A 20,801-nucleotide genomic window follows, 5' to 3' on the forward strand; every position below is an offset into this window, starting at 1 on the left:
ACTCTGGGATGTAGATTATCAGGCCCTGGGAATTTATCAGCCTTCAATCCCATCAATTTCCCCAACACCATTTCCCTACTAATACTAATTTCTTTCAGTTCCTCCCTCTCACTAAACCCTGTGTTCCCCAACATTTTACAATTCACTGGCCACTGAACAATGGTCATTTAAAGTTTTCAGTGAGTCTGCTGAATGGGGCATTGTGTGAAAGAGTACTCAATCAAGGTCAAGGTTTGCAGTTTCAAGAAGAAAAGAGAAACTAGAAGGGCAGAAGAGTCTCTCTAACCAGTCAGTCAGAGGAAGTCATGTCTCAAATTGATGATGATTCTATGTTTCAAATTGTCCTACCTCCATCAGAGTGACTGATGAAAGAAGGCCATAGCGTGGTAATAAACTGGAAAGAAATACATAAATAAACAGATACTGTGTGCTTTTGAGTTCGACAAAAAAATATTTAGTGGATTTTACCCCTTACATCATGAGTCAACTAGGTGAGTCACTCATGAAATATTCATCCTATCACGACATGTGGTATTCTATTTATGGACTGTTTAATAACATTACTTTGTTTCTAGGGCATTGCTTTGAATTATCAATGTGCAAAACATGAGACTGAGTAAAAAAATTCAGAAATTGCGAAATGAAGTATACAGTGCAAAGGAGATTGCATACAAAAGTAGGATTTTTGTGTACTTCGTAAGATTGCTAGCTGTGGGTGGCCCCCGAGATAATACCACCCAGGTCAATATATTCATAATTATATGTACTAGACATTGAATGTTAACTCACAGAAACTGAAGCTAGGACACAAATATTTAAAGAAAAGTATGAGCTTTGGTTCAAATAAGGTCAGTTATTAGTTTTAGTCTCTATGCCTTAACCACCTTTACAGCTATTAAAATGTGATATTACAGTACAAATCATTTCAATATTAACCTTAAGGTATATACAAAAATAGAAATTAATGGAGTAATCGAGCAATCGTACAACTATTCACACTATTTTTATTGCGTTATAACTTCCTTCTTTATTCAAAAAAAAACACAAGCTGAAAAATGATTCCATAAAATTCAAATTAAAAATAAGGAAGTAAGCAATCAGGGAGCAATGTTACATGGGTTTAGGGAACAGACCCAGCCCAGGCTCAATGAGCTGAATGGTCTTCTTCTGTGCTGTCACCATTCTAGATTCTATGATAATCCCTTTTTTGAACCCCCGTCTCCAAATTCCTACATTTACAGAAAGGCTCTCAGTAGAGTGCTAAGTTTTAACTGATGTGAATAGATAAAGTTTAACTTAACTGTTTTTTTCACATCTGCATTCTGAAACTTAACCTGATAAATTATTATTGGTCTCTGTGGACTGGTGCTTTTTTAAAGCAACGTAATAGGAAAACAGAAGGGTTTCAACAAAAGAAGAATTTATGTAGGAAGGCAGTTATTGATTTCCCCTGGAAACTATCTTCAACAGGAGGGTAGTGAGTCTTTTTCCCATAAAGCAAACAATTTGTAAATAGTGAACTATTCCTTGTAAAGAAAAAATTGCAATGATTTCTTATAAGGAGTATTGTACTGGTAAAAAGACAGGGCATTGCATTTATATACAAAAAAAAGAGATCCAAACTGCTCTTTATACAGATTTGTTGTGAAGATGTTTTGAACGTAGAATACACTCCTTGCATATTTCAAGCATTTTTATATGAGAAAGCAAAATAAGGAATCTATTACTGCTCATGTGCCCTATATAATGCTAGCCCTGTGTATGGAAATATTCAGCACAAAAAGGTGAGACTATCAGTTCAAATCTAAATGTAGGTTAATGCAGACTGAGAGACATTTTGTTCAGACCTTAGTAAAGGTTTATGCAGATGAAGGGTTTAAAGCTTTTAGACTGATTGATTCTGGATATAAATAGTGGCACCATTATTGCAGACAGGATACAAATCATGCTATTTTATTTGGTTAATATCAATGAGATAGAGATAATCTTAGGAAACGAAAGTCAAGGTAAATTATCATTTTTTTTTGTCTAAATGCGTTTAGGTATGTAGATACTCTTTCAAAAGATGTTAAAAATACTAAACAATATTTTGCTGAATCTAGCTGCTGCCATCTCTTTCCTGAAATATCAGTGCACAAACATTGGCAGATAGTTACAGAGTACTGAGACAGATGAAAAACACTGCAGCTATAATAGTACTGCAGCTATAATAGTACAGTTTCTCATTATTTAAAAAGCTCCTACCATTTGATCTGTAGTCCTCCCATTGTCCCCTCTGACCCTCAGCTTCACAACAAGTTACACTCTTCATTTAGCCACAGTGCCTGTCTGCTCGTTTCCAGCTCCTGTTACACGTAGATCCAACATAAACACGGTCTGAAAAGACTGCTTAAAATGGGAAGCAGTTTCTTCCAGCACCCAGTTCCAGAAGCTTATGTTGAAAACATACTGCCTATTTTGCTTGGTCGTTTTCTATTTTGAGCCGTTTTCTTTGATATGACTTTTTCTTTTCATGGTATATCCAGTCTCAGTAACTTCAGTCACAACCCTTCACTTACGTCCAGTTTCCACTTTGTGGAAACAACTGCTCAAAATTGGAAACAGCTTTCTCTCAACATTTGGCTCATGAGGCCAGCGTTTCAAATGCACTGCCTCTCTACTGCTCTGCCTTCTCTGTTGTCAAACATATCCAATGCACAACAGTCACTGTTCATTTACTTCACACCACAGGGATAAAACAGAATTTTGCTTATGAAGGGAAGGGGTGGGGCTTGAAACTAATTAGGGTGGATTACGCACTGGCATGGGATTTAGTATGTTTTGTCCTTAGCTGATGTTAATCATTATTGTTGCCATTTCTAATAAGGTGATTCAGATTTCTATGCCTTTATGAATGGTGTTAAGGAATACAACACAAATTTACAGTAGTCAGTACAGGCCCCTAACCACAATCCTGCAGCATAATCAGGGTATTTCTCCAGCAGATTTTGACACAAAATGGACTACAGGAGAGCATGTGCAAATTTCCACAGTCTAAAATGTTTAGCGCCTTCAATAATTAAAGCCAAAGCCATTCCTATTCCACAGTGTGGTCAAGGGTCTGTTTAGATCAATTAAAGATCAAAGCATAAAGAATAAAAGAATATGTTGATCTTTGAAGTGATATCAGAGGTAAGATCTCCTCAAACTATTGCTAACAAAAACACACTTTTCCTTTTTAAACGTTTTTCTAATTTCCCCCCCACCTCTTTTGAAGGTTCAGATTCTTACTGACAGGAGCTAGCAGCAAGCTGGTACCTTGTCCAAACAGCATTCAATGCAGTGTCTGACAGACACCCCTGGTGCTTACAAAACAATTCTAAAGTACGTTGTAAAATACAGCACTTGGGCATTCAATAGAATCATGTAAATTAGGCAGCTAGAATATTTCATAGAAATTGCTGGATTTACTACGCAAGGACAAAAGCTATATTTTAATGACATTAAATGCACTGTGTAAGAGAACTCAGAACTCTTTGTGCAGTAGGGTTGTATGAGTTACCACAATGTTAAAATAACCACTTTCAAAGGCCTCAACGGACAGATATTGTTTATGAAGCAAGGAACTAGATGGTATGTGTGCTTTCCCATCATGAAAGGTTCTATTGAAAGGTAACACCTATGCCCCAGAAAAGAATATTTTCTTCTGTTTCCCTTTTTTGTGTTTTTCCCGTGCCACTTGATATGCTCAAGGGGACATCCAAATGGCCTGGTTCCAGGACTTCACCAATGTCACCACTTGAGGTTCCCGAATAACAAACTCAGTTTCCAGGTTCACAAATCAATACCAGGAATTTAAAAGATGATGACAGGTATGCTCAAATCAGTACCACAAAAAAAGTCAGTGTCGTTGGGACAGGAAGGAAAGTGAGAATTTTGTCCAGGACAACAAAAAAAATGAGAATCCACAGAGCACAGCTAATATTTTAGTCCATGACAAGTAAATGTGAGACTTTGAAAATACAACAAAGGAAACTTTTCTCAGACAACACAAACCTCAACAGTGATTCCCAATGTTATGCCTACAATATTATACAAAGTCTAGTCATAGAATTAGGGAGCAGGCTCAACATTATTTCATTGTTAACAATAAGCTACAGAATGAAGCATGGATTTGTCACAAAATTGAAAGAAATAATAAGTCAATGTTGGCAATATTTCCAGTGGGAGTGACCCTCCTGTGCAATAAAAATTTGGATTTGTTTTAAATTTGAACCTAGTTTTTAACCATTCTTTAAATCTTTTTTGAAATTGTTTATACAATTTTTGGCCCTAGCTTCTCACTTGCTCTCATAAAGGCTAGTGCTGTAACAAATGAATTGGCTGCTATTGATTTTGTATTCTTTGCAAGCTTGCTGATTTGCTTAACAATGACACAGCCAGCTACCAGTATTGATGCTACCAGGGTACAAAGGGGTCACTATGTTCAGAAAGAAGGAAAAAACAAGCAAAGCTTTACTCGCCTCAGGAAAGCATAACTCATGAAAAAAAAAACACATGAACATTTGAGGACTGCAGCATCTTTTCTGCAGTGACTTTTTAAAAAAATCATGAATGCTGTAAATCAAATTTACAACCAGTGGTTCTGCGCACACACACAAAAAAAATCTTTACCTGACAGCTCATTTTTATTTTAGCTCTCATGAATCTCCAGCCAGAAAAGCCCGCAGCAAAAACATTCTTTCTTTCTACCTTTGACGTTCTGCAATGGATCTTTCATTTTCCTCCTTGTAGGAGAGCTCCTCGAATTCTACCAAGTAACTCTTTCTATGCAATTCACCTTAAATTAAGAATTTGTTGTGTTAAGACCTGTAGACATCAGGCAGCATCCTAACCACCCTCCATGCTACAGTGTTCTAGTATACCACCCTGCTGTGCAAGCAGGAGAACTAGTTCTGCACAACACTAAATCACTTCTGTTTGGTTTCAGATAATTGCCTATTCTTCATGTTCTGATCTTCACTTCTTAGCCCAAATTCTTCCTCTCAAGATATTTATGGAATCTTATTCTTCCCAGATATTTGGTACTTAAAACACCAGAGTGATCCAACAAAGCTAGAAGAGGAAATTCTGTATCCAATACCAATAATTTAAAATTGCATAGCACAACAGAAGCCATTTCCAATAATAACACAATCTGTCTGATGCCACATGTGCAGTCAGTTTTGCTTGGCACTGATTGAGACTGGAGTAACTGTGAAACGTCAGTCTCACAGTCAAGACAGACAGCCTGGGTCTGCTACCCAGTCGTGGAGCTGAATGCAAGAACAAAAATCAATAATGTCTGCAGGCCTGCTTCAGAAAATTAACTCCCAACCAACTGTTTAAAAATAGTAAAATCAACATGAGTTCAACACAAAATTATACATCATAAATATATTTTTTAACTGAATTAGGTCCATGGCACCATTTTATTTTTAACCACATCAATAAACAGAATAAACAGATTTTCAAAAACATTTACAATGGACTAGATCCAGGCAATTTGCATTCACAGGGCATTTTTCACAACCTCAGGATATCTCAAATCACTTCATAGCCGATAATTTGCTCACTGATGCTCAGTCAGGGTTCTGTCAGGGCTACTTGGCTCTGGACAAAGAGCTGAATTCCAGAGTTCAAGTCAGAGCGACTGCTTTTCACATCAAGGCTGCATTTGGCAAAGTGTGGCATCAAGAAGCCCTGGCAAAATTGAAGTCCATTAGAATCATAGAACCATAGAATGGTTACAGCATAGAAGGTGGCCATTCGGCCCATTGTGTCTGTGCTGGCTCCCTGAAAGAGCAATTCATCTAGTGCCACTCTGCCTTTCCCCTGCAGCCCTGGAAATTCTTCCTTTTCAGATAATAATCCAATTGTCTTTTAAAGGCCTCTATTGAGCCTGCTTCCACCACACTCTCTGGCCATGGAATATGCAAGGGAAACGTTCCACTGGCTGGAGTCACACCTAGCACTAAAGGAAGGTAGTTGTGGTTGTTGTGGACCAATCATCTCAGTTCCAGGACATTGGTGCAGGAGTTCCTCAGGGTACATACATATGTACGAATTAGGAGCAGGAGTAGGCCACTCGGCCCCTCGAGCCTGCTCTATCATTCAAAAAGATCATGGCTGACCTGATTGTAACCTCAACTCCACACTCACCCTCTTGCTTATCAAGAATCTATCTACCTCTGCTTTAAAAACATTCAAAGGCTCTGCTTCCACCACCTTTTGAGGAAAAGTGTTCCAAAGACTCAAGCCCCTCAAAGAAAAAAAATTCTCCTCATCCTCTGTCTTAAATGGGCATTTATTTTTCATCAGTGACGCCTAGTTCTAGATTCTCCCACAAGAAGAAACATCCTTTCCACATCCACGTCAAAACCTCTCAGGATCTTATATGTTTCAATCAAATCACCTCCTACTCTTCTAAACTCCAGCAGATACAAGCCTAACCTGTCCAACCTTTCCTCATAAGACAACCTGCCCATTCCAGGTATTAGTCTAGTAAATCTTCTCTGAACTGCTTCCAACGTATTTACATCTTTCCTTAAATAAGGAGACCAATACTGTGCACAGTCCTCCAGATGTGGTTTCACCAATGCCCTGCATAACTGAAGCACAACCTCTCTACTTTCGTATTCAATTCCACTCACAATAAACAATAGCATTCCATTACTTGCAATAAACAATAATATTTTATTAGTTTTCCTAATTACTTGCTGTACCTGCATACTAACATTTTGTGATTCATGCACTAGGACACCAGATCCCTCTGCATCTCAGAGCTCTGCAATCTCTCACCATTTAGATAATATGCTACTTTTCTATTCTTCCTGCACGTTATACTCCACTTTATACTCACTTTATGCTCACATTATACTCCATATGCCAGATCTCTGCCTACTTACTTTATTTATCTATATCCCTTTGTAGCCTCCTTATATTCTCTTCACAACTTACTTTCTTACCTATCTTTGTATTATCAGCAAATTTAGCAACCACACCTTTGGTTCCTTTATCCAAGTCATTTAGATAAATTGTAAAAAGTTGAGGACCCAGCATTGGCCCCTTCAGCACACCACTCGCTACATCTTGCCAACCAGAAAATGACCCATTTATGCCTACTCTCAGTTCTTTGTTAGCTAGCCAACATGCCAATATGTTACCCCCTATGCCATGAGCTTTTATTTTCTGCAATAACCTTTGATGTGGCACCTTATCAAATGCTTACTGGGAATCTAAGTACAGTGCATCCACCGGTTCCCCTTTATCCACTGCACATTTAATTCTGCGAAGAATTCCAATAAATTGGTTAAACATGATTTCCCTCTCACAAAACCATGTTGACTGTGCCTTCTAACCTTGAATTTATCTAAGTGCTCTGTTATAATGTTTTTAAAAATAGCTTCTAACATTTTCCCTATGACAGCTAACTGGCCTGGAGTTTCCTGCTTTCTGTCTCCTTCCCTTTTTGAATAAAGGAGTTACATTTGCTATTTTCCAATCTAATGGAACCTTCCCTGAGTCTAGGAATTTTGGAAAATTAAAACCAATGCATCAACTATCTCACTAGCCACTTCTTTTAAGGCCCTAGGATGAAGTCCATCTTCAGCTATTTCATCAGTAAGGTCAGAAGTGGGGATACTCGGAATGTTCAGTACCACAGATACTGAAGCAGTCCATGCCAATATAGAGCAAGACCTGAACAACATTCAGGATTGGGCTGATAAGTGGCATGCACATTTGTGCCACACAAATGCAGGTAATGACCATCTCCATCAAGAGAGAATCTAACCATCCCCTCTTGACAATCAATCTTGACCATCGCTGAATCCCCCACCATCAACATCCTCCGGGTTAACAATGACCAGTAACTAAACTGGACCAACCAAATGAATACTGTGGCTACGAGGGTAAGTCAGAGGTTGGGAATCTGAGGTGAGTAACTCACATCATGACTCCCCAAAGTCTATCTACCATCTACAAGTCACATATCGGGAGTGTGACAGAATACACTCCGCCTGCATTGATAAGTGTGGCTCCAATAAGCTCGACACCATCCAGGATAAAGAAGCCCACTTGATCAGCACCTCATCCACCAACTTAATTATTCACACCTTCCACCACCAACGCATAGTGGCAGCACTTTGTACAACTTGCACTGCAACAACCCACCAAGGCTCCTTTGACAGCACCTTCCAAACCCGTGACCTCTACCACATAAAAGGACAAGGACAGCAGATGCATGGGAACACCACTACCTGTAAGTTCCCCTCCAAATCACAAACCATCCTAACTTGGAACCATATCACTGTACCTTCTCAGTCGCTAGATCAAAATCCTGCAACTCCCTTCCTAGCACCTGCACCAGATGGACTGAAGCAGCTCAAGAAAACAGCTCACCACCACCTTCTCAAGGGCAATCAGGGATGGGCAACAAATGTTGGCCTAGTCAGGGATGCCCACATCCCATGAAAGAATTTTTAAAAATACCTTTTAAGTGCAGTCACTGTTGGAAAACACAGCAGCCAATTTGTACACAAGATCCCACAAATAGCAAAGAGATAAACAACCAGACAATCAGCATGAGTGACGTTAGTTGATGGATAAATATATTCATGATATCTGAACTCCCTTGTTCTTTAAGTACTGCCAGATACTGTTAATACCACTGAACCAGGTCAATGACTGACTAGAACGCCCTAGAAATTAATATTTCCCCATTTTAAAAAAATGCATTTAAAATATTGCCCAATTGAACTGGCTCATGGTAGCTTTTGCATTTGGTGACATACACAATGTTTGAAATGGACATATTTTGGGCTGTGGAATTGCCAATTAGGTAAAATTTCCACTTTGGGCACAATGTGTTTAATAAATAGCAGTAAGCTCCTCCTCCATCCCCAATTCCTACTTGTGACAAAGTTAGAGAAGCTAACTAGCTTGGACATCAGTACTATTTGTAAACAAACCTCACAGAAGCAGAATTTAATCTCAGAACCCAAATTGTAATAATAAAAAAGCAAGCTTTCAGTGAAGTCTTGCCCGTAACAAAGGCATTAATTATCAATTTGGAGTGACGCTTACACCATGCAGTGCGGCAATAGAGTTCCTAAAGACACAGCTACAAGTTTCTTAGTATTCAATCCAATTTGGTTACAATATTATTAACCCTTTACTATACTCCCCCAACACCTCTCCAACACTAGATAAAAACAAAAAGCCACTGCGGATGCTGGAAATCCAAAACAAAAACAGAATTACCTGGAAAAACTCAGCAGGTCTGGCAACATCGGTGGAGAAGAAAAGAGTCGACGTTTCGAGTCCAACATGACCCTTCAACAGAACTGAAGTATAGTTAGGAGAGGGGTGAAATATAAGCTGGTTTAAGGTGGGGGGCGGGGGGAGAGAAGTTGAGGGTGGGGTGGTTGTGGGGACAAGCAAGCAGTGATAGGAGCAGATAATCAAAAGATGTCACAGACAAAAGGATCAAAGAGGTGTTGAAGGTGGTGATATTATCTAAGAAAAGTGCTAATTAAGAATGGATGGCAGGATACTCAAGGTACAGTTCTAGTGGGGGTGGGGTGGAAAGACTAACAAGGTATTGGTTGTAGATTTAAAAATAATGGAAATAGGTGGGAAAAGAAAAATCTATATAAATTATTGAAAAAAAAAGGGAGGGGGAAGAAATGGGGTGGGGATGGGGGGAGGGGGAGTTCAAGATCTAAAGTTGTTGAATTCAATATTCAGTCCGGAAGGCTGTAAAGTGCCTAGTCAGAAGATGAGGTGCTGTTCCTCCAGTTTGCGTTGGGCTTCACTGGAACAATGCAGCAAGCCAAGGACAGACATGTGGGCAAGAGAGCAGGGTGGAGTGTTAAAATGGCAAGCTCCAACACTTCTCCCCACAACGCATACACTTAATTTTCTCATGTCTCTTCTGACTTGCTGGAATACCCTTCAACCTAGGTGGCCAATCTTCATGTATGAGCCTAGGCAATTAGTGCCATTGGACCATTTTACTATACAGGGCATAAGTCATGCCCAGTCATCTCCTGATTGATGTCAACATATGTACATTTTCCCATTATGGAGCATTACTAATGCTTAGGAGCAGGAATCTAAAGATGTTAAGGCCAACTGCAGACCTTAACTGCCGTCCTGACTGTGATTAGCTAACTGATCGGAGATCAGAGGTTGAATCTGAAGCCTCTGGCCTTTAAAGGTTCTGGTACCAAAATAATTTGTTCAATAATGCTTCTGTAATATAATTAAATTGAGCAATAAAATCCCAAAATGTTGAACTTCTTTAAAGAATAAAGATTTCTGTAAGTTTCTCCAGTTCTATTGGAAATTGGCAGAAAATAATTTCCATAGAGCTATGGACACTAAAAGATTGAAACAACTATCATTGTACAAAGGGTGCACTGAAATTAATTAAAGTTGAAAGTGAATACAAATATCTTTTAGGGTTAGACTTAATATGTTTATTAACAGGACAGCTTAGGGTTAAAAAGGTGGATAAAGGAATTTAAGCTTTTGAAAGATTCAAGCAAAAAATTGCGCCAAGTCCTCATTTTGCAGAAATTGTCCCATTTCCAGATTTTTAAAATAGCATGGAACTGTATCACAGCTGTCTTCAATTAAAGAAAATCCTGGGGGAAGTATGCCCCAGATTGCAGTAACATGAAATGGTTCTGAATTAGTTTTTATTTTTAAATATTAGCAATTTTGTGAGAGCTTTTTTTCACTGTTTCATACATAAAGGTTTCAATATTACTTCTATTGTATCCCCAATCCAAGGTGGCCTGGCACCAAGTTTTTTTAAAACCTCTTCTCTACTCATCTAACCCATCTGAGCACACTCAGTGCCCAGGAAGAGTTTCAGATTCTAACCAGATTGCACATTTGATTGAACAAAAAAGACTAGATGGGTCACAGACTGTTAATTAAGAAAGAAACAAGATTGCTGCAGGACTCAAAGCCAATTTATTTTTTTCTTTTCTTCTGCCCCAAGGATTCTTTCCTCAGATTTTCTTTTCTGTCTTCTTCTCCTGAATCTGGTGATAACCTCACAAGAGTACCAATCTCACAGGCACAGAGCACCCTCTGATATTTCACCCAAGTGACCATTTATGAAAGAAACTCACCAGTGAATGCCAACTGGTTATCTGATCATGGAATACGCAATGCGGTAATTTAGTTCCACTGGTGGGCCCACAAGCCAGGGATGAAACCACTTTGGCGGTCAGCAGGACCCCAGGCCAATTAATTGGCTGCTGCAGGGGTGACCCTCCCTATTAAGGCCTGCCCCCAAGAGTTGCCAACCAATCAGAGGGTCAGCAGCTCAGCAGCACCACCAGAGTGGTGACCACTGCTGGTACTGCAACTGGGGGGGGAAACCACAGTGATGGACTTGCAACGTCACAATCAAGTAAGTGGAATCTGGGGGTGCCGGGGTCTACCTCACTTGTCCCGGTGATTTGGGGAGTGGAGGTGCTTGAGTTAGTGAGAGCAGGTGGCACCATTGTTGCAGGGGTTGGGGGCCCCTCCGTGGGCCAAGGAGTGTCCAAAAAGGGCCATCGCTCCAGAGGTTGTTAAAAGTCACTCCTCTGCTGATAAAAGGATCCCAAGGTTGATGGTGAAACATGAAACTAAGATGCAAATCCTTTTCTTAATAGTTGGTTTACTATAGAATATAGCACCACATATGTCTGCCTCCTACCTACTAACCCAATGTGTCTTTATTAGTGCTCTAAGTACTTCATTAAGCAATGCCCTTCACCTATGTATCTTAATATAATTAACATACCATTAACACCCACCCCCCAACAATTAATAAATGCCATTGGAGGTGGGAAGAGGCCTTTAACTGACCACTTAAGTGTCTCAGTTGGGCTCTGTGTGGAAGGGCTGACCGCCTCCTTCCCCACTACTGGGGGATAGCATGGCAGCTGGAAGATGACGCGTACTCCACCTGTTGCCTTCCCTCTCCGCTTTATGGGCACCCTACCTCCCAGCCCATCCCCAGAGGGCTGTTAAAATCCAGCCTAATTATTCTGTTCCCACCCAGCATCCACACACTTCCAACAGGATTCACTTTTTAACAATGACAGTGGAAACTCTGACTATTTCTTCCTTCCCTAATTGTAGTCTATTTTAGCGCCCCCATAACAGAAATCTACTGATACAAAAGTTGTATTATTTGGTTGCTGACAATTGTACCTCTTTACAAATCTATTATTCAAGTCAGAATAATGTCTAACAAAAACTGTACTTATTTTTGCATCACAGAAGAACTTCAAAGGATGCTGTGTAGATCAAAACTGTGGACAAACATAAAACAATGTACTCAGTGATTACTTCTTCCAAATATTTACTGTGGAAGATATGAGTAACAAGTGCTCAATAATCAAAGGTAATGAAAGTAGAATTAACGGTTTTAACATCAGTGACAGACGCCCAAAAAAGAACACATTCAAATAGCACCTTATTTTGCAGAAGAACTATATTGCAGAAAAAAGAAACAAATCAGATTTTTTTCATTTCTTCAAGGTATTCCTCTCAGCAAAGATGTTAATCCACACTACCCATACAACAGCTGCTTAAGAGATTTGTTGCTCTCATAGTTTGGTCTTTCACCCAAAACCGTTTTTGTCTCTGAGTTTCCACTGAGTGAGCAAGATGAAAATTATGCCTTCATTTCACTGAATTGCTTCCGTTGCTCATTTCAGCATCTACCAGAAGGACACCATTGTACATTTCTAAATAATATTTTATTGGATGTCTTAAAATTCACTTGTTGTCAGGAATGTATTGTAAAGAAAAAACTCTAACAAAAACAAACTGAGTTGAACTATTTGGAAAAGTTACAGAAAGCTAAATCATCTATAATAGATGCAAGACAAAAATAGTGATTTAAAAACTATGAAAAGGGGCACATTAATCGTGAAAATTAAAAGAAAAGTCAGGCTGAGTGTGAAACAGGTAGCCAACTTGCTACTATCTATTTTTGCCTGGCAATATGTGTTAAAATTGCCCAAAATTGTCCAGGGACAGTGGGGTTAATCAACCTGCCAGAAAACCTCTAAATGACATTTTAAAACAATTTGATAACACTGACTCCAAACAGACCCCACCAGAAGCACTATCTCAAACACCTTTCCAACAGCAGCATAGCTGACACTGCAAATTACAAAAATGATACGTGCAAATCCCTATCTTAACACCTCACAGTACAACTCATCAGAAGTTCACACACTGCACTAGCCAAAAAACTGGAACATTTTACAGCTAAAGAATATTTTTTAGATTTCACATTTCAAACTCTGGAACCATAATTATTGCCAAGATCATGGCAGATTTAAACTGCTGTTTTCATCTTCGATTCGACCAATCCCTATTGTAACAGTTGGTTCTGTTCTAAACTAGTTTTTCCAGAACAGCTGTACCACATCTAAATGGAGAATAAACAATCTCCATGGGGAAACAGATCCTTATAGAACTCAGTTATTTTAACAAGATTCACCATTGTCCCCTGAAGATTGAAGCATGTATATGCGTGTTTGCTGCACTTTTCAACTTCAAATTTTCTGTTCACATAACTTCTTTGAGGCTTTTTTCTGAACTTAATGGTAAGTACAGTGACAAAATAATGTGTAGTATGTTATTACTGTAACTTTATTTAGACTTAGATGAGTACATTATAATTCTAGGCTTTGGTTCAACCTCAAAAGTTACAACAGTTCAAAAGGCTATGGAGTTCCACCAGTGGCTTGGTTTATCTGCAGATTAGCGCAGCCATACAAATCAAAATGTTAACAGGTTTACCTCCTTACTCTCTACTGTGTTAATCAATCAGAGGTAGTGGTAAAAGGTTAGGGAGAGGAAAAATCAATTGGATCCCTGCTTCAGATCGCTCTTCAGGGACTACTGGTGTATGTGAGCAAGCGTGTGGATATCAAGGAGGAAAGAATTTGCATTTATATAGTGCCTTACATAACCTCAAGATGTCCCAAAGTACTTCAAGCCAATGAATTATTTCTGAAGTTTAGTCACTGTTGCAGTGTAGGGAAATGCAGAAGCCATAAACAACAAAGATAATTGACTAGAAAATATGCTTTAATGTTGGATGGAGGATAAATATTGGCCATGATAAAGGGAGAACAACTTATTCTTCACATAATGTCATGGAATCTTTTAGATCTATTTGAAAATTCAGACCTGGCCTCAGAGTACCATCTCATCTGAATGACAGCGCCTCCAATAGTGAAGACAGGATTGGGCTCAGCTGAGTTGTCCTGCCCTCCACCTGACACTGACTGAATAACAGGGACAATTTTAATCTTGCTCATTTGCTGGAAACTGGACTGTGAGCCTCACCCACTAATATGCCATTCCCTTCCCACGGTCTTCAATTTTCAGATGGCAAGAGGCAATGGCGCTACCTCAGACCTCACGTCTGACAACTATGTCTGACAGGTGACCTCGTATACATCTTATTCCGAACTTATCATCCAATTTGAGTCTTGAGAAGAAAATGTTCTAGAGTCTTGCATCATGTTTGAACTGTAATTTAAATTCTACCTTTTAAACATTGCTTCTCAGAATATGTATTCTTTTTACAACAATCAGAGAAGAAAAACAATTTTACAAAACAGTGGAATTTCTGTAAGTTTCATAATGGAACAATTAAGACATTTAACCAAGCACATTAACAAGTGTAAATGGACTATGCTCATAAGAGTAAATCTAAGGGCAGTACAATCATAATTAGGAATCATAATACCTTGGGGAAAGTGGTGGAGATAAAGATGTTTGTTGGCCCTCGTATTGCTGTACCATTGCCCGAACACTCCAAGAGGGACTTCCAATTTCCTCCTCAAAGCTACAGAAAGAAATAAAATGGTCACGCAGTGCTTCATTAGATATTGCAAATCTAATTAGTGAAACGCATATGCAATTTCTTGTCCATTACCAAGCTTCAGAAATGATAGTATCTCCAAGTCTATTTTCCTGGTATCCCGGGAAAGCGCTTAAGTAGCAAAACCATCCAGTACTCAGCAACCGGTGGTTATATTATTATACCAGCCAGCAGAGGGCACCTTTGTGACATTTTCTTCTTCATGTACTATTTACAAAATAGTGTTTCCAGTAAATTATTTGGCTAAAATTAAAAGAAAAGCTCACATGCTAAAATACTCCTTATTCAATGTATAGCATTTAGGGGTCAAATGCAGCTATTGCTATCCGGGTGTTGTCCTTACCGCAAATAAACTGACTTCAGAGAGGTCATTCATTATTATAAATTTCTGGCGTTCTGGATGTACCTTTTCTGAGGCTTCAGGAGCACCAGAACCGCATTACAGGACTCCTGCCTTTGAAATGTTTCTGGGCCCATATTGTGTGCTGGCACTTTCATGGTTCGGGGAGGAACCACCAGCACTGGCAACAGGCCAGAGATGCCCAAATTACTCTTTTAAATTTGAAGGATGGCCTTAAATATCTATTCCAATATACTGTTTGTGAATGCAACTTTGGGGTGTGGTGCACTGGTCACATCATACGCACAGCATGGCCCAATGCAGATGGCAAGCACGTCCACTGTATTGTTGCATTGGGTGCTCACCATATTATTGCCCACTTAAACATTAAAAGCGTTGATCCACAATTTTTTTTTTTTTGAAGCCACACGCAATTCCAAATTGGTCAGTTCCCAATATACATTGTGCAATGAAGTACAAAACGGAAGTTACTTGCATTTTCATATGGTTGAAATTTTCTTTTAAAAATATAAACATACACATATAAAAATTAACAGACAAGCCATCAGGGCCACTCCCATTCATCTCCAAGCAGCCAATGCAAAGGTAGAAATAGTCTAAAAACTGGGAACAAGCTGCCAGCCCACTCCATCAGCTGTGTAATAATGCATTGCAAGGAATATCAAAAATATATAAGCACAATCTATACATGAATAGATAAGGAATGGAATGTTACTGCATAAATAACTACTCGATAAATATGAACTGTCTTCAAGTATTTTTTTAAATTATTCTCATTGAGTTTAGATTACAAGTACAACTTTCCATCTATATAACATTATTCCTGGGAGCCAGGATCGCCTAGTATGTAGACATGAGTTTCTATACAAACTGAACAATTAAATTTCTGGAAGAATAATAAAGGTAAGACGACACTCACATGTGTAAGGCTGCGCAAGGTGTTCTGTCAGCTTTGTATAGAAGACAAATTATCTTTAATTGCCCTTTTTTCCCTGAAGATGTTTAAAAGAGGAGAAGCAGTTTTTATTGCTTCCTGTTTCACTGAACCGATGTTGGGCAATCACTTCCTGCTCCTCCTGATGCAGAATATGAGCTCCAGGCGCAATCACAAGCACCTCCCCTTTAAACTCTTGATTTTTACCATAAAAGGTGCAGCTGTGCAATTCTCCCAGTACCAGCCATCTCCACTTTGTACAGCAAGATCTGGAGTTTGAGTTGAGTGTCATCTCTTACAGCATTTCTTATGCTTATGTATCCCAATCATGGTGCAGGGAACCACTCAGCTACAGTTATGGTGGTGGATCATGAGGGAAAAATTAGAGTACAAGAGAATGCTAACTGGAAATATAAAGACAGATAGTAAGAGTTTCTATAGATATTTTAAAAAGAGTTAACAAAGTGAGCATTGGTCCAATAGAAATTATGTCTGGGAAATTAATAATGGAAAATAAGGAGATGGCAGGTGAATTGAAAAGGTATTTTACACTGTTCTTCACCATGAGGATACAAGTAATATCCCAGAAATAGCTGTAAATCAGGAAATAGAAGGGAGGGAGGAACTCGGGAAAATTACAATCACCAGGGAAGTGGTACTGAGAAAATTCTTGGAACTGCAGGCTGACAAGTCCTCAGGTCTTGATGGACTTCATCTTAGGGTATTAAAAGAAGCGGCTCCTGAGCTAGTTGATGCGTTAGTTTTAATTTTCCAAAATTCTCTACATTCAGGGAAGGTCCCATGACATTGGAAAACAGCGAATATAACTCCTTTATTCAAAAATGGGAGACAAAAAGCAAGAAACCACTGGCCAGTTAGCTTAACGTCTATCATAAGGAAAATGTTAGAAGCTATTATTAAAGACATTATAGCAGGGCACTTAGATAAATTCAAGGTAATCAGGCAGAGGCAACATGGTTTTGTAAAAGAGAAATCATGTTTAACCAATTTATTGGAGATCTTTGAAGAAGTAACATATGCTGTGGATAAAGGGGTACCGGTGAATATACTGTACTTTAGATTTCTTGAAGGCATTTGATAAGGTGTCTCATCAAAGGTTATTGTGGAAAATATAAGCTCATGTTGTAGGTGGGGGGTACAAAGGGGTGGGACCAAGTCTGGAGAACCCTGGATGTCAAGGGACATAAAGGTTAGGATTAAGTAAAAAAGAGAAGCTTATGGCAGATACCGAGGGCTCAATGCGGTAGAATCCCTAGAGGACTATAACAAGTGCAGGGGGGAATCTTAAAAAGGAAATTAGGAAAGCTAAGAGAGTGCATGGGAAAGCATTGGTGGATAGAATAAAGGAAATCCCAAAGGGTTTTAAATAGATAAAGAGCAAGAGAATAACTAGAGAAAGTGTAGGGACCATAGAGGTAATGTGTGTGTGGACCCAGAAGACATGGGTACAGTCCTCAATGAATACTTTACGTCGGTTTTCACAATGAAAAAGGATGATGAAGGTATAGACATCAGGGGTCTGTGAAATATTAGAGAAAATTAACAAGGAGAGGAGGTACTAGCGGGTTTAGCGGCCTTAAAAATGGATAAATCCAGAGGCCCGGATGAGATGTATCCCAGGCTGTTGAGGGAGGCAAGGGAAGAGATATCAGGGGCCTTGGCAGTAATTTTCAAATCCTCTCTTGCCACAGGTGAGGTGCCAGAGGACTGGAGGACTGCTAACGTTGTCTCATTATTAAAAAAGGGAGGAAGGGATAGACCAGGCAATTACAGACCAGTTAGTCTAACCTCGGTGGTGGGGAAGTTACAAGAAAGAATTCTGAGGGACAGAATATCTCTGCACTTGGAGAGACACGGATTAAGCAGGAATAGTCAGCATGGGTTTGTTGAGGGAAGGTAGTGTTTGACAAATCTGATCAAATTTTTTGAGGAGGTAACCAGGAGTGTTGATGAAGGTAATGCATTTGATGTGGTCTACATGGACTTTGGCAAGGCTTTTGATAAGGTCCCTTATGGCAGACTGGTCAAAAAAGTAGGAGCCCATGGGATCCCAGGCAAAGTGGCACACTGGATCCAAAATTGGCACACTGGATCCAAAATTGGCTGAGAGGCAGGAAGCAGAGGGTGATGGTAGGGGGATGTTTCTGTGACTGGAAGTCTGTTTCCAGTGGGGATCTGCAGGGCTTGGTGCTGGGCCCTTGCTGTTTGTGGTTTACATAAATGATTTGGACTTAAATGTACGGGGTATGATCAAGAAATTTGGGGATGACACGTAAGTTGGTAGGGTAGTAAATAGTGAGGAGAATAGTCATAAACTGCAGGAGGATATCAATGGACTGGTCAGGTGGGCAGAGCAGTGGCAAATGGAATTCAACCTGGAAAAGTGTGAGGTAATGCACTTGGAGAGGGCTAAAAAGGCAAGGGATTACACTGTGAAAGGTAGGAACCTGAAAAGTACCGAGGATCAGAGTGACCTTGGTGTGCATATCCACAGAACCCTGAAGGTAGCAGGGCAGGTAGATAAGGTGGTTAAGAAGGCATATGGGATACTTGCCTTTATTAGCTGAAGCATAGAATACAAGAGCAGGGAGGTTATGCTGGAACTGTATAAAACGCTGGTTAGGCCACAACTGGAGTACTGCGTACAGTTCTAGTCACCACATTATAGGAAGGATGTGATTGCACTGGAGAGGGTGCAGAGGAGATTTACCAGGATGCTGCCTGGGCTGGAGGGTCTGAACTATGAGGAAATTGGATAGGCTGGGGTTGTTTTCCTTGGAGCAGCGAAGGTTGAAAGGGAACCTGATAGAGGTGTATAAGACTTTGACGGACATAAATAGGGTGGAAAGGAAGGCACTTTTTCCATTAGTAGAGGGATCAATAATCAGGGAGCATGGATTTAAGGTAAGAGCTAGAAGGCTAAGAGGGGAGTTGAGGAGAAATTTTTTCACCCAGAGGGTAGTGGGAGTCTGGAACTCACTGCCTGAAAGGGCGGTTCAGTCAGAAACTCTCATAACATTTAAGAAGTATTTGGACATTCACTTGATTTGCAATAGCCTCCAGGGCCATGGGCCAAATGCTGGAAACTGGGATTAGAGTAGTTAGACCTTTGTTGACCGGCGCAGACACAGTGGGCTGAATGGCCACCTCCTGTGCTGGAAACATCTATGAGTGCTAATATATTGGCATGGATAGAAGATTGGCCAGTTGGCAGGAATGAGAGAGTAGGCATCAATGGGTCATTTTCTGGTTGTCAAGATGTAACAGGCAGTGTGCTACAGGGATCACTGCTGGGCTTCAACTTTTTACAATTTATATAAATGAATTGGATGAAGGGACTGAAGGTATGGTTGCTAAACATGCTGATGACACAAAGATAGGTGAGAAAGTAAGTTGTGAAGAGGTCATAAGGAGGCTACAAATCGATATAGATAGGTTCAATGATGGGCAAAGATCTGGCAAATGGAGTATAATGTGGGAAAACATGAAATTGTGCATTTTGGCAGGAAGAATCGAAAAGAAACATATTATCTAAATTGAGATACTTTTATCGCTTATACTTGAATGTCTTTTTGTGGTTTATAGTTTGTATATTCTGTAGTAACGAGGATCAAAAAAGAAGGGCCCTAGAGTAATTCATTTAAAAGGTTAAATTTAAAGGGATAAGTCATGGCAGGAGAGCTCAAAACCATGGTGTGCTCCATGTGGGAAGCCGGGAACATTTCCAGTGCCCAGGACTAGCAGCTGCAATTCCTGGAAGCTCGGGTTTCAGAGCTGGAACGGCGGCTGGGGACACTGTGGAGCATCCGCGAGTCTGAGAGCATCGTGGATAGCACGTTTAGAGAGGTGGTCACACCGCAGCTGAAGGGACTTGAGGAAGAAAGGGAATGGGTGACCACCAGGCAGTCCAAGAGAAACAGGCAAGTAGTTCAGGAGTCCCCTGGGGTCCTGCTCGCAAATCGGTATTCCATTTTGGAGGCTGATGAGGGCGCTGGTTCCTGGTACAGACAGAGCCACGCTTCTGGCACCATAAGCAGCCTGTCTATACAGGAGGGGAGGAAGAGAGGAAGAGCAATGGTAATAGGGGATTCTTTAGTCAGGGAGCAGATAGGCGCAACTGTGGCCGTCAACATGACTCCAGGATGGTGTGTTGCCTCCCTGGTGCCAGGGTCCGGGATGTCACTGAATGGCTGCAGGGCGTCCTGAAGGGGGAGGGTGATAAGGCAGAGGTCGTGGTAAATGTTGGTACCAATGACATAGGTAGAAAGAGGGATGAGGTCTTGCATCAAGAATTCAGGGAGATAGGCAGTAGACGAAAAACCTGTCCGGTTGTAATCTCTGGATTACTCCCAGTGCCACATGCTAACGAGCACAGAAATAGGAGAATAGCACAGATGAATATGTGGCTTAAGAGTTGGTGCAGGTGGGAGGGTTTTAGATTCCTGCATCACTGGGACCGTTTCTGGGGAAGGTGGGACCTGTACAAGCGAGACGGTCTACATCTGAACCAGAACGGCACCAATGTCCTTGTGGGCGGGTTTGCTAGT

The 20,801-nt window shown here is 40.2% G+C and overlaps 1 protein-coding gene across 7 annotated transcripts in view; it reads right to left on the reverse strand.

Moving 5' to 3' along the window:
• The window catches only part of LOC144669951 (dixin-like), an 85,534-nt gene that overhangs the window by 42,139 nt on the left and 22,594 nt on the right, over positions 1-20,801 (reverse strand). For all 7 annotated transcript variants that reach the window (XR_013573808.1, XR_013573807.1, XM_078532260.1 and 4 more), the window contains exon 5: positions 14,804-14,902. Coding sequence is in view for 5 of the 7 variants with exons in the window: in XM_078532260.1 (XP_078388386.1) it covers positions 14,804-14,902 (99 nt within the window). In the remaining 2 variants the exon portion in view is untranslated. The remainder of the gene's footprint in view (positions 1-14,803; positions 14,903-20,801) is intronic.

This window comes from Cetorhinus maximus, chromosome 2, assembly GCF_964194155.1.
Source record: "Cetorhinus maximus chromosome 2, sCetMax3.hap1.1, whole genome shotgun sequence".
NCBI lineage: Eukaryota > Metazoa > Chordata > Chondrichthyes > Lamniformes > Cetorhinidae > Cetorhinus > Cetorhinus maximus.